The sequence below is a fragment of the Phascolarctos cinereus genome, unplaced genomic scaffold (genome assembly GCF_003287225.1).
Source record: "Phascolarctos cinereus isolate Bilbo 61053 unplaced genomic scaffold, phaCin_HiC Scaffold_2;HRSCAF=192, whole genome shotgun sequence".
Lineage (NCBI taxonomy): Eukaryota > Metazoa > Chordata > Mammalia > Diprotodontia > Phascolarctidae > Phascolarctos > Phascolarctos cinereus.
In genome coordinates, this window is record NW_027555625.1 from 317,915,504 (window position 1) to 317,930,254 (window position 14,751).

A 14,751-nucleotide genomic window follows, 5' to 3' on the forward strand; every position below is an offset into this window, starting at 1 on the left:
TCCCAGGGGTATTATAGCCAAATTCCAGAGTTCCCAGATATTGCAAGCAGCCAGAAAGAAACAATTCAAGTATTGTGGAAACATAATCAGGATAGCACAAGATTTAGCAGCTTCTACATTAAGGGATTGGGAGGGCTTGGAATATGATACTCCAGAGGTCAGAGGAGCTAGGATTAAAACCAAGAATCACCTACCCAGCAAAACTGAGTGTAATCAATGAAGGGGGAAAATTGATATTCAATGAAGTAGAGGAATTTAATGCATTCTTGAGAAAAAACCTGAGCTAAATAGAAAAATTGACTTTCAAATACAAGACTCAAGAGAAGCATGAAAAGGTAAATAGGAAAGAGAAATCATGAGGGATTCAATAAGTAAGCTGTTTACATTCCTACATGGAAAGATGATATTTGTAACTCGAGACCTTTCTTAGTATTAGGGTAGATGGAGGGAAATATATATATATATATATATACACATATAGATATAATATATATATGGGGGGTAAGTTGAATATGAAGGGATGATATCTAAAAAATAAGGGATAAGAGAGGAATGTACTGGAAGGAGAAAGGGAGAGGCAGAATGGGGTAAATTATCTCACATAAAAGAGTCATGAAAAAACTTTTACAGGGGTAGAAGGGGGAGGTGAGAGGGAATGAGTGAACCTTACTCTCATTGTATTTGGCTTAAGGAGGGAATAACATACATACTCAATTGGGTATGGAAATCTATCTTACCCTATAGAAAAGTAGGGGGGAGGAAGATAAAAGGGGAGTGATAGAAAAGAGGGAAGATTGGGGGAGGGGGTAATCAGAAGCAAACACTTTTGAGGAGGAATAGGGTCAAAGGAGAGAATAGAATAAACAGGGGGAGGGATAGGATGGAGGGAAATACAGTTAGTCACAACATGACTATTATGGAAGTGTTTTACATGACTACACATGCATAACCTATATCGAATTGCTTGCCTTCTCAATGAGGGTGGGTGGGGAGGGAGGAAGGGAGAGAATTTGGAACTCAGAGGTTTAAAAACAAATGTTAAAAATTGTTTTTACATGCAACTGGGAAATAAGAAACACAGGCAATGGGATATAGAAATCTATCTTACCCTACAGGAAAACAGAAGGAGAAAGGGATGGGGGAGGTAATAGAAGGGAGGGCAGATTGGGGGAAGGGGTAATTAGAATGCAGGCCATCTTGGGGGGGGAGAGGAGAGGTGGGGTGAAAATTTGGAACTCAAAATCTCGTGGAAGTGAGTGTTGAAAACTAAAAATAAATAAATGCATAAAATAAAACATGTAGGATTATAAGGGAAACCAATTATATTGAAATACAGTTACGAAAATATTTTTAAAAAAACTCAGATCTCGGGTTAGGCAGTTTTGCCCTTAATTGTTATCTTCTTTAGGAAAAGTTTCCTAGTATACTTACATAAAATGAACAAACTCTATAGCAAATAACCTATTAATAAAGGGAGTGGACCTGAACGATAGCAAAAAGGTTGATATAAATTTTCTATTTTAAAATGTGTTTAGTTATTTCTTTTTTTTTTTTGACATCAAGTACATTTCTGACTATATTCCTCCCCACACTTCATTCCAAAGTGCCATTCTTAATAATAATTTTTGAAAGAGAAAGAAAAAAGTTGTGTGAAACTAACAAACATTGAAAAAGTCTAGGGGCAGCTAGGTGGCGCAGTGGATAGAGCACCAGCCCTGAAGTCAGGAGGACCTGAGTTCAAATGCGGTCTCAGACCAAACACTTAAAACTTACTAGCTGTGTGACCCTGGGCAAGTCACTTAACCCCAATTGCCTAAAGAAAAAAAAAAAAGTCTAAGGTGTAATTCAATGTTTCATACCTGTGGTCCCCACCCCACCCCCCCGAACCCCCGCAAAGAAGAATGGGATGGTGTGTTTCTCATATTTTGGGGTTAAGCTTAATGATTATAATTTAACAACATTCAGTTTTTATTGTTTTTGATGTTCTTTCCATTTGCAGTGTTGTCATTATATGTAATGTCTTCCTACTTCTTAGTTCACTTTGCATCAATTCTTAGAAATCTTACCACGCTTCTCTGTGTTCATCATGTTCTTTGTTTCTTAAAGCACAGTAATATTCCATTATATCCAAGCACTACACTACACTTAGCCATTACCCAATAGATTAGCGTGTAATTTGTTTCTAATTACCACAAAAAGTCATGTGATTAATACACTATATCTCAGAATCTTTTCAGGGGGGTGGATATCCTATATTTTTGTGTATATGGGCCATTCTTTTATCATTGACATCTTTAGAGTATATGCCTAGAAGTGGAATCTTTTGTCCAGGGTATGAGCATTTTAGTCACTTTCTTAGCATAAGTTCAAATTACTTTCCAGAATTGTTGGACCAATTCTTTGCTCCACCAGCAATGCGTTAGTGTGCCCATCTTTTCACAAAGCTGTCAATTTTCTGCCAGGAGAGGCAAGAGACCCAAATGCCCTGTTATTTATCATTAAGTTTATTAGTATTGATCGGTCAGCAAATATTTATTAAGCAGGCATTATGTTAGATATGGGGGATAAAAGAACAAACACTGAAACAATTCCTTCTTGCATGGATTTTAAGTTCTAACAAGGGAAACAAATACATGTAAAAAAGATACATAATATAAAGGTAATAAATAATGCATATGAAGTAGTTAAATACAAGGGCATTTGGGAGAGAAGGAATTAGCAGTTGACACATCGGGAAAAACTTCATTCAAAGGATGTTTCTTGAGGTTCTTGAAGAAAAAGGAGAATTTTACAAGGTAGAAGTAAGGAGGGAGTACATGTTGATCATTGCCTCTAGGTTGGTGTTGATGGAGGAAGGGGTTGAGAAAAAGTACCACTGATTTGCTCTATACCAGTCGAAAGGTTTTATTTTTCATCACTGTTGTACACACACACTCACATTCATTCTTCTAGTTCCCATGGGTTATGGATAAATGTGGGATAGCCAACTCCTCTAAGCTGACTTGAAGCAAAGGAATGCAAGTTTGACCACTGATAATGTGTTGGCTTCTGTTTTCAGTACCTATGATTGACCTTCCCTTCCCAGTCATACTGAATTTCCAAAATATTGTAGAAGGAAAATTATTATACAGCTACATTAGCTTTATAAAACTTTTGGGACACACTGTATGAGGAAAATAACAGTTGTTAATGAGTATTTTTTTTTTAGCTTTATGAAAGTGTTAGGCTTGTATTCCCTTCTTTCCTGGCAATCTAATAATAGTCTGTAAAATAAGTTTAATATGATACTGTCTACTCCAGACTTAAACTTCAAGTTTACAACTTTTCATTTCTCTCCCTAACTTTTTAATCATATTTCAGTTGCTTATAAAGCTCCTAAGATATAGTGAAACCCCAATATAAAGCTTTTTCTTGTCTTTTTTATATTGTGGCAAAAATGTTATTTGATGTTGCCAACTTTTATGCAAAAGCAGATTAGTTACAATATATGTCATTTTCAACAGATTTAGATTGTGCAAAAATACCAGACTGTTCCACAGGAGCAATGAAAGAAGAGAGAGGTGATCTTATCAAATTCTACAATGAAGTTTATATAGGAAGAGTGAAATCATTTGCACTAAAATATGATCTGTCAAATGAAGATCATGTGGTACGTATGTGCAAATTTTCCTATTTCGTGCCCATTGCTTTTCAGTTGCATTTGTTATAGCTGTTAATATTGATTGACCCTTAATAGAAACAAAAGAGAAAGTAAATAAAACATGTATATATGTATGTATGTATGTATGTGTGTATGTATGTATGTGTGTATGTATGTATGTGTGTGTATGTATGTATGTATGTATGTGTGTGTGTATATTGGGGCAGGTGAGTGGTGTGGTGGATAGAGTGCCCAGGCTGGAGTCAGAGAGACTCATCTTCCTGAGTTCAAATGTGACCTCAGACACTTCCCAGCTATGTGACCCTGGGCAGGTCACTTAACCCTTTTTCCCTCAGTTTCCTCATTTGTCAAATGAACCAAGGAAGGAAAAGGCAAACCGCTCCAGTGTCTGCCAAGAAAACCCCAAATGAAGTCACAAAAAGTCAAACATGGCTGAAATGACTGAATAACAACAACGAATGTATGTATTTGGTTATCAGGTTCTGGCCCTTCTTAACTATTGCACTCCCAAAATATGTAAATATAAAGTTGCTCTTAATTAGAGATGCTCCAAATTCTTACACTTTGAAACACCAGTGTTTGCAGCACCTGGGAGTCAGAGTAAAGTTCTAATGAACCTAGAAAGATGCAGTTCATCTGTTAAGGGCTGAACACAAGTGGTAGGAAGCAGTTTGTTTTTTATTCCAGCTAAGCAGACATCCAGAAGTATGGGGGGAAAAAAGTTAGACTTACAAAATCCTTAAGCAACTACCCGCAAAATAACATTATATTTTAAAATTTCAGATGGAAGCCCCACCTCTGTCTCCTTTCCCAAACATTAAGCAGCAGCCGGTATCACCTCGTCGGATCTCTCAGCAACATTCTGTTTATGTGTCCCCACACCAGAATGGAACCTGCCTTACCCCAAGGACAGCTCTGCTCTACAGGTTCAATGGCAGCCCTTCCAAGGTCAGTGCTTAAGCACTTTTAAGATAGTTTTAAAAATTAATTTCAGTTTTTCTTTTAACTTTTTCTTGCTTTGTTTTTTGCTGTTAACGTTTAATGTAAAGGTATTAAATTTGAGGAGTAAAAATTATAAAAGGACAGCTTTTCATGTCCAGTTTTCAGTTTCTTCACGCCATCATTATTTTAAGTTGAATATTCTCAAGAATGTCACTTAGAATAAGCATAGTTTTCCAGAATGTCTCTATGGTACAAAGAACCTTCAGATGTTGAGGCAGGCAAGGTCTTTGCTGATTGACCCACATTTGTTGTATGTATTCAGAAGACATCAGGTAGTTTTAGTTATAAAATGTATAAACATGCCCTAGGAAGATGGGTTACAGGTACTTACCTGCCATAGTTGAAAATTTGGATGGGTGACCTTTTGCCTAAAACTGTGCACACACACACACACACACACACACACACACACACACACACAATTTTCCCTAAAATTTTTCTGATGTTTTGGACAGAGTTTGAAGGACATCAACAATATGATTAAATATGGTGAACAAAGAAGCAAGAAGCGAGCGTTAACCATTGATGGCGATACTCAATCACCAACTAAGCGCCTCTGTCAAGAAAATGATGATGTATTACTGAAACGACTGCAAGATGTTGTCAGTGAAAGAGCCAATCATTAACACTCATGTGGTTTCAGGGAAAAAAAAATCATTCAGGTCAGTTCCCCATTTTCTAAAAGATAGGCATTCGTTTGGAATGTCTAGCTCTGCCCATGCGCTCTCTTGGGATACCCTGTATTGAGTGGTGTGGAAACTGCAGAAGGATTTCAATACTTTTTATATTTTTATTTATGCAAAATGTGGCATAAGACAGAGACTTTGCTTGGCAGTGGGACCTTTAATCTACAGTTGTCTTCATACAAATACTGATTGGTGTTGGCACCCACCATGTTGAAGTTTTCTTTCTTAAGTCATTAAGAATGTATCAGTTGCTCTTGAGGGGGCAAATTACATCCATGTGGAATTTTATTCCCGTGATCATCTTTGAGATCAGAACTAGGTGAGCAATGAAGTAAAAAGTTATTTCTTTAACCATAAGGATATACTTTTGGAGGGGAATGTCTCATGTGCCTTTTCTCATTTGGCTTATAAAATCTCTCACTGTTTTTAAGTTAATGAAGCAGGGAGAAAATTGATTGTAAATAATACTCTAAGAAGTTTTGAGCCAAACTTTTCTAAAATATGTGTCTTTATGTTCTGTTGTAAATGTAAGTAACCTATTTTTGATAATGTTAAGAATATCAATAGCCAAAGCTTTTATAGCTTTCAATTGTTGTCATTCTAAGACAGGAGTTGGCAACCCCCTCTAGCACTTGTGCCAAAAAATGACAGGCCACAGAATTACATCATCTTTAGAGTTGGATTTGATTTCAGAGGCCATCTGGTCCAACCTATACCTCAATAGGAATCTCTGCTACATCTCCATCAAGTGGTCATCTAGTCTTCACTGGAAGACCTCCAATGGGGGTGAATTTACTACCTCCCAGGACAACCCATTCCATTGTGGGATGGCTCTGCTAGTTAGGAAGTTGAGCTGACATCTATCTTTGTGCAGCTTCCACCTGTTGTACCTAGTTCTGCTTTTTGGGCCAAAGTAGAACAGGTCTAATTTCCCTACCACATGATAGCCCTTTACTTATTGATCCTGTTCCTCCTAAGTTTTCTCTTCTTCAGGATAAAAATCCCACGTTCTTTGGAGACCAATCTCCTCCTCATTCTAGTATCTTCTTTTGAACTTGCTCCCGCTTATTATCAGGCATCCCAAAATGTCAAAAAGAAAATGAAGCTGGTCTGACATGACCTGTTCTCTATCGAGTTGTGATCACTATTTCCCTTTTTAAACATTCACAATGTAATTTTCAAGTTCTAGAATTTTGCTGGGAATTGAAGTAATATTTTTTACTAGCTATCATTAGGGATATTGTCTGTATGCAAGCTATTATTCGTACATCTTAAGCTTTATCCAGAAATTGAAATCTTGTTCCCAGATAGTAGCTTCTTAATCTGCTTCCTAAATCTTAATTTTTCTTTTGAAGCTTCTATAATAATAGTAAAGGGTAATGAAAATACACATATCCTTAGAAGTTTTTCATTTCTTGCTTGACTTCACAAATCCTTAGCAATGTTTCCTTGGTTCCTCTGAATGGTATAGTTTATCCTACAAATCATCTGGAGTGGGTAGTGATCATCACATCTGACCCTTCTCAGAACACTTTGTCATATCTTTGGTAATATTCCCCAAGAAGATACCAAAGCTGCTGTCTTGGTTGGTACCCTTCAGGAGGAAGTGACCGACAACCACTACTTGTCTCATTGCTGCCCCTGACTGGGTGACTTCTCTTCTGATGGGATCTTAGGATCCGTAAGAAATTGCTTCCTACTAGGATTTAGCTCCCCACTAAATGGGAAGTGCTTCACACCTATTACTTGACTCCACAGATCTTGAAGTCACATTTGTCTACACTTTGGTACAGGTTAGGACTTGTCATCTCAAGATTCCTTCTCAGTTTCTCCTCAAAGAACTTCCCATTCTTTTAAGGGACACTTTTCCCCCTCTGAACTAGAGATAAATTCTTCTAGCCTGTCATGGCAACCTGCTATGCTGACCTATTTGACACACCTGCTCACTGCTTTGATGGCTCAAAAATAAGGCTCTCCTCTTCTCAGAAGTTACCTGACATACATGTTTTTGATGGACAGTTAGCAGATTCCTGCCAAGTATTAATTCAAATAGCTTTCCTCAGCTGTCTTATGAGGGTCTAAAGCTGAATACCAGCTCATTTATTCTAACATTACCAGTCTGTCACCCCTTTGCTTTGACATCCCGTGACCTTGCCCCCAGCTTGGTCACAATCCTTTACTTCTCTATCAGTGGTTATTTGATATTTAAACACAGCTGCCAGCACTGTGTTTGCCCCATATTCACACATCTGTAAAAACCCAGTACAGCAAAGGATGTGGCAGATCTACAGCATAGCACTCTGGGAGATGGCCACCTCTCACCTTTTCAGACTAGCAAATGTCCAGATGTTTAAGTGGCTTGCCCAAGGTCACACAGCTTTGAACCCCAGATCCTTAATAAATATTCCTCTATCCTGTTACTTTGCTTCTAAGAATAAGCCTTATTATTAGTTTCAAGTTTATCTTTTAAATTAAAATAGTTTTAGGTAAAATTTATGAAAACATAATTTGTGTAGTATCTACACCTTTGTATGTGAAGATACAGCACTTCTTAAGTGTACATATCTCTATGTAACTATAACCATTATGTTCTTTCTACTTTCATTGACAGCATGCAAAAGGCCTGTACTTACACAGGAAGATCATCTTTTTATAGTTTAAAAAAATGTTTAGATGAGGTTTTATGTCAAGTTGTTTATTCTTTTTGTCTTAATTGTATTGCTTAATAATAAACCATTTAAATTTTTCACATTTACCTCCAAGAAACTTGTGACTGGAAATATTTATGCCAACATTTAAAGCCTACTGTTAAAAATTTCAGTGTTCTAGGTCAACAGCTAATATTGGAATGACCTGTTTTTAAGAAACCTCAAAAGTAAACCTACTAAGTATCCAGGAATAAGCTCCAAGTATATTCAAATAGACAGTACTAAAAGGACTTTTGTTGGTCACCCTCCTGGCCCCCCAGCATCATAGTGTATCTACTACCAATTGCAACACAGCACTAATTTGGCTTGCCACTTCTGATTATTACGTTCAGTTTAAAAGACTGCACCAGGTGAGTCACCACCTAGAAGTTTGGAGCCATTCATACAGACTTATACAAAGTTGTTGGGCTTTTTTTTTCCTTTTAAGGAACAAAGGAATTTAGAGTAACATCACAGGGCTTTCTAAGCATTACAGAATTAATTTAGAAACAATGTCATCAATACAATTTGTTATGGGCCAAGCTAGGGGCTTTTTTTGTGGACTGATCTTGGAGCAGTCCATATTTTCCAAACATTTTGATAGGATACTATATTCTAAATTTAACAAATTCTTCTAAAACAATTTATTCCAAATGGAAATAAATGCTACAGCGTCATAATGGTTTCATAACTCAGATGGAAGTCTCCTAGGACTTGTCCTAGCGTGGCAGTGAATGACAGACGCAGGAGAATGTTTTTAGGCTAAGCTAAGGCAGGAGTTTTTCCTCCCCCTCTAGAAGCCAAGGCCCCTGAGGCTTTCCAAGTCAGAGGACAGGAGACTCCTAGATCCAGGTAATCCTCCCTTTCCCACCATGGTGATTCATTCAGCTAAAGTCAAGTGATTTGAATCTGGTCTATCATGACCAGAATTCTGTTGAAGCCAGGCTTAACTTCCTATTTTTTCTTCTTGGTGTTTTATGGTATTCCACAAACGTAGGCCAACTGGCTAGTCCTGAAACAAGGGAAAAAGTAAATTTGTAAGATGCAATCATGACTATATATCCAAAAGGGCCCAAGGCCAACAGTTTCTTCAAGCAATTATTTCAATAACCTAAAACCTGGCCTCAAATCCAAGGCCTGAGAACCTGTTTGATCCTATTTTAAGCTAGGGATCCTATCTAACTCATTCTCTTCACCCATAAAATGTAAGCACACCCTGAAGCCAGACAGTTTCACTATCTTTGTATGTCCAAAAACTAGCACCTAAGTGACTTCTGCCAAATAGAATATCTTCAATCATTTGAAAAGTCTGTTAAGGGCAAAGCGTAGACACTGAGAAAACATAAGTTAATTATAAAAATATTTTAAACTATTTCAATGTAATTGGTTTCCTTTGTAATCCTATGTATTTTATGCACTTAAAAATAGGATTCCAAGGAGTCCAAAAACTGAACCAGACTGCCGAAGGGATTCATGAGAAAAAGGTTGAGAACCTCTGCCCTATTCTAGAGGAGACTGACATCTAAAGCTGGCTGTGGGTAGCTAGGAGTCAAAATTAAGCCAGAAGCTACAGTAATAAGGACCTTTGGCTATACTTAAATAGCAGCTTCATTTCTCGAATAGGGTTTATTTCACAGGGTCCTGTATTGGGATAGGGAATACATGTCCCTTATCACTACTTTCTAGCTTTATACCATTTCTAAATCCGCTTCAACTTTTTTGAGAATGAGCATTCTCAGGAATCAAGTAGGCTCCAGCTCTGAGAAGTCTCACTACACTGCCTCTCCAAGCCAGTTCATAATTTAGCATTCCCCAAAGGATGACCAAGAGGAGTAACATCAACATTCAAGCTTCACTAAAGACAACTAGCACTCACATTTTATACCTCACTTTATAGCAGGCAAAGCATTTTTTTCATGACCTGTGTGGGCTTATTAGTTCAAGTACTCCTTTTCTCAAAGGCATCATTGTATAGGATTACCAGCCTTGAAATCAAGAGAAATGGATTAGGTATCCAATCTGACAGTGACTGTGATGCCAGGCAAGTTACCTAACACATCAGTGTTCTAAGCCAGGACCTGGAAATGGATTTAAATGTAGTTTGTGGGCTGGATCCAAAGCAGGTGGTGAAACAAATTCAGCCTACAGACCATAGCTCTAAGCAGCTCTTTTAAAGACTGCAAATTGCAGAGATGCCAGCCTGCACTGGTAGATGTAGTTTCCAATAAAAATACAGCAGCAGTCCCTATTGCCACTAACAGTTTATACATGAGGAAACCGAGGCTCACTTTAATCCAGTGTCAGATGTTCCAGGGCACTCACCTAATTTAAGAACCAGATTCAAACCCTAGTCTTTTGACTCAAATTTAGTGCCCTCTCAAAGACAGACTTCAAACACAAGAAAAATATTCTTTACCTTATACGACCAAACCTAGGTGAGTAGCATAGTTAACCACTAACAATACAGGTTCAAAAAAAGAAGGGAGAACGGAGTGGGGTTCAGAAGAAACACACAAATTAAAAAGAACTAGGTGGTGAAATTTCATAGGACTATTAAGTAGCAGAGCCAAGATTTGAAATTGAACCCCTTAATTCTAAACCTAGCATTCATTCCACCATACCACCCAGTCAAGCTCTTTATATGTTAGGGTAATGTGCACCAGACACATGGCACCAACTAAGGCAAGAGCCTTAAAGGCAGTTGGTGGCTTAATGGATAGAGCACTGGGCTTGGGATCATAAGACTGGAGTTCAAATCTAGGCTTAGACATTTATGCTCCTTCCCTTCCATCCTTCCCAGAGTAACAATCCTAAGATACACTTAAGACTTCCAAAGATCAGCATTTGAATACTTGTTCCGGTAAGAAATGTTTGATCGATTCCCCTTGCACTTGGATGAGTAGGAACCTCCTTACCTTTGAGACAGGCAAAAGTACTTGTCCACGGACAAATCCTCTTGTAGGTGATGGAATCACCTGAACAGCCTGCTAGGATTAAAAGGCAACCTAAAATAAAGTAAAAAACCAAAAAAGTCTTTGACATTTTCCTAAAAATAAGCGGCCAGCCAAAGTCCCAACACCTCCAAAACTGCCTTGTCAGTTTCTATATCCCTTTCCTCCAAGCTCTCACAGGACTTTGTATCAATGCCGCAGCACCGTGGATGGTCCACTACCGAAGAGGCAAGTGTGTGAAAGGTACAGGGTTTAAAAGGGCTGGATGCTGACCCTTCAAACACGGGAAAACCCTTTCAGGAGTTTCTCTTCCTGCACTATCAATGACCAGGTCACAGTTAGACCACGATCACTTTCGAATGCAGGGCCAGGAAAAAGGCGTTCCAGGTCGCGGGTCGAATTGGTCCACGCGGATGGAAGCGCCCCCGCACAGAAGAGTTTAACAGCGGCCACCGAGGACACCCCGGTGGCCCCCCCACAACCCCGCTAAGGCAGAACGCACGTCCGTTCATTCACTCGCAGCATCACCTCGACGACTCTAGAGCCTATCAAGTCCGTCCTTTACCGCGCCGTCTCCGCGTCTCCTGCGCACCTGGGCCGGGGGCTAAGCCCTCTTCCCCAGGTCTCGGGCTGGCCCGATAGACCCCTCCCCCCCCACCCCGCAGCGCGAGCAGAGACCTTCCCCACCTCTTCTTCCCGCCCTGGGCCCACGCGGAGGGAGCGGAGCAACGGGAGCACGGCCCCACGGGGAAGGTCCGACTCGGCCCTCATTGGTCCTCCGCGGTGAAATCAGGGAGGCTGAAGCCGCCGGGGAGGCGCGGACGGCCGGGGGTGGCGAGACGCGGAATGCCGCTGGACCGATCTGAGCTCCATGCCGGCAGCTGTGAAAGGAAGGATGGAAGGCTGGGAGAGGGTTTATAATGCCAACCCCGTGGCGTCACTTCCGCCTAGTCTGGGCAAGCGCGGAACAGGTGGGTGAGCTGCGGCGTCCTCTGCTGGATGGAGACGGGAGGTACAAGGTTCCTTTTGCTCCCCTAAACTTGTGGGTGCGCAGGATATAGAATACTGGTCTTCTCTAGAGTCGGGAAGACACATCTTCCTGATATCAAATCTGGACTCTGACACGCCTACTGAATGACCCTGGGCAAGTCACTTAATCCTGTTTGCCTCAGTTTTCTCATCTATAAAATGAGCTGGAGAAGGAAATGGCAAACCACTCCAGTATCTTTTCCAAGAAAACCCAAATGGATTCACAAAGAGTTGGATTTGACTGAACGACAACGGCCCTTTAGGAGGAGGAGAGAAGGACATTGTTCCATTAATCGCCAGACTGCTTCCTTTCTAAGCAGAGGAGGAGGGGACGCTCTTTGTGGACCAGGCACAAAGACCTCAGACAACCGTTCCCACAAACATATATGTATGTGTATTCAGACATATGTATTACACCCAGACTACACATGGAAACACGGACGCACACACATCCTTAAAAAGCTTCCCATCGACCCCGCTATCTTCCTGTATCTTTCTCTTTTTTGCAGCCAAATTCCCGGTACCTGGCACTGATTTGTTCTTAGTGGGCACTTGATTCAATTGAACTGAATGGGAATCTGATCCAGGCCAAATCCTTTGTTTAATGGAGGACAAACCCAGCAGGGCTGGAAGGAAACGGCACCGCTAGTGTTAAGTCCGAGCTCAGCTCAAGCCACCGTCGTCGGTTTCCCTTCAAGGCTAGCCCACCTTCCATTATGCCACATTGTGAGTCTTCACGTGCCCGGGCGCATCCCACGTGTGTCTCCTTAGGTGCACACTCTCTCCCCATCAAAGCCTTTCCAGGATTCTTGCCTCTTTATTGCCACAGAGCCAGGCAAGAAGGAAGACCAGCCTCCCTTTCCGCTGCCTTTTACATGTACACCAGTTTAACTTAGGCGATCAGTGGTCAGGCTCTTCCACACCGGGTTAAAAGACCAGAACCAGTTACAGAATATCAGCGTATGCTACAAATCAGAGAGTGGGGCGTTTCCGTTACATGTCATCATGCCTTCCCGTTGGCTGGCTCTGCAGCCTCTTCCAGGAGGGAACTGCATCAGGCGAGCAAGCAGGCTGGGCATGCACATCCGCCCTATTACATATATATACATACAAACCTAAATATGATAGGAGGGAGAATCAGCCTCGTTATACACACATACATTTGTATGCGTATGCGTATAGACATGTGTGTATGTATACACATGTATGTATTGTGTAATGGGGCTGCTTCTACATTCTATCAATGGAGGTCTGTGCATATTTTCACATATAGGTTACGTGCATATATATGCACACGTACACAAACTTCTGGAGAGTAGGAACTGTCTCACTTTTGTCTTTTCCTACTGCCTGATACATAGACATTTAATAAATATGTGTTGATTAATTGATTCAGAGAAGAGAAAGAAGAGAATTTATTTGCCATAGAGCAATAGATTGGCATGCTTTTCCCAGACCTAATATTGTTTTGATTTTCTCACCCTAGAATGTCAGGGCTGGGCTGAGGTATTTTTGATTCGATCAGTCCTCGTTCCCTGCAAGTCTGGATTTTTGGATTTTGATAGCTGGGTACATAGTGGATAGAGAGATGAACTAGGGATCAAGGAGACTTGAATTTGAATCCTACCTCAGACTCTGATAAGCTATGCAACCATAGGCAAATCGCTTACTCTTAGCCTCAGTTTCCTCATCTGTAAAATGAGGATTAATAATAGCATCTACCTTAGGTGGTTGGGATATCCTTAAAACGTTAAGCTTAAAACTGCAGGAAGACTTTAAGGATACCCTATGTATGTAAAGTGTTTTTCAAACTCTAAAGAGCTATATGAATGTTAGCTGATATTATTATTTGATTTTTCCCCCATGGTTGGTATTGGGGAGGCTCTGGACTTGGACTGGGTCCAGATGGTCAGATGGCAAGAGGTCTATTGTCTGAACCTGCAGTGGTTATAATCCCTATGGTATCTGAATCCTTTCTAAATCTAATGTTCTATAATATTAACTTATTATATAACACTTTAAGGTTTGCAAATCACTTTCCTCAGAACAAACCAGTGAGGTAGTAATATTATCCCCATTTTTTGGTTGAAACTATTAAGGCTCTGGGATTTTGTGATTTACCTATTTTTCCATATCTAGTAATATACAAGCCTAGAGCAGAACCCAGATCTCCCAGTCCAATGTTCTGTCCATTATGCTCACATTGGGACAGTGTGAGGTACTTTTGTGACTGAAGTGGAGTGAGCTTCCTTCCAAACTCCTCACACACCCGACCTGCCTCCCCACATCTCGTTACAGCCCTGAGAAACGACCAGAGCTCAAGACAAGACAAAGACAGACAAAGAAATGGAAAATGGGGGGATGGAGAGAGAGGGATAGAGAGGAAACTAGATGTCAGAGGCTCTGAGAGAAAGACAGATAAAAATCAACCTAGAACTAAGAACAAGCAGAAAATTAGAAAGTAATAGAAACTGAGAGGGAAATACAGAAAGATAAGGACTGAGGAGAGAAAAGAAAACTTTGTCAGTCATTTGGCATGTGCTTGTCAGTGTAAGCATGTCTCTCTTAGGTATCTTCTGCCCCCAACTTTGAGCTGCAGTGAAGGCATAACAGAAGAGGTTTGGAGGTAAGGATGGCAGACCCTGCCAAAGGGGTGTGTGTCTTTGTGTGTGTGTGTGAGAGAGAGAGAGAGAGAGAGAGAGAGTAGGGGATATGGGGGGCATTATTTAAGGGCT

At 40.3% G+C, this 14,751-nt stretch overlaps 1 protein-coding gene, 1 long non-coding RNA gene and 1 other non-coding gene across 5 annotated transcripts in view; 1 reads left to right on the forward strand and 2 right to left on the reverse strand.

Annotated features, from left to right (window-relative positions):
* Positions 1–8,104, forward strand: part of RBL1 (RB transcriptional corepressor like 1) — a 73,088-nt gene extending 64,984 nt beyond the window's left edge. For 2 of the 3 annotated variants that reach the window (XM_020990799.2, XM_020990801.2), the window contains exons 20-22: positions 3,504–3,649; positions 4,445–4,609; positions 5,119–8,104. In XM_020990799.2, the coding sequence (XP_020846458.1) occupies positions 3,504–3,649; positions 4,445–4,609; positions 5,119–5,289 (482 nt within the window). In that variant the 3' untranslated portion in view covers positions 5,290–8,104. The remainder of the gene's footprint in view (positions 1–3,503; positions 3,650–4,444; positions 4,610–5,118) is intronic. The other variant, XM_078150227.1, reaches the window with a different exon arrangement.
* LOC110211464 (uncharacterized) lies at positions 8,029–11,884 on the reverse strand. Its single transcript, XR_002325403.2, has 3 exons — positions 11,675–11,884; positions 10,952–11,041; positions 8,029–9,048 (listed from the first exon to the last, which is right to left on the reverse strand). It is a non-coding gene; the product is annotated as an uncharacterized LOC110211464 (long non-coding RNA).
* LOC144456040 (small nucleolar RNA SNORA71) lies at positions 11,221–11,354 on the reverse strand. The gene has a single exon (XR_013484946.1). It is a non-coding gene; the product is annotated as a small nucleolar RNA SNORA71 (small nucleolar RNA).
* Positions 11,885–14,751: the final 2,867 nt, after the last annotated feature.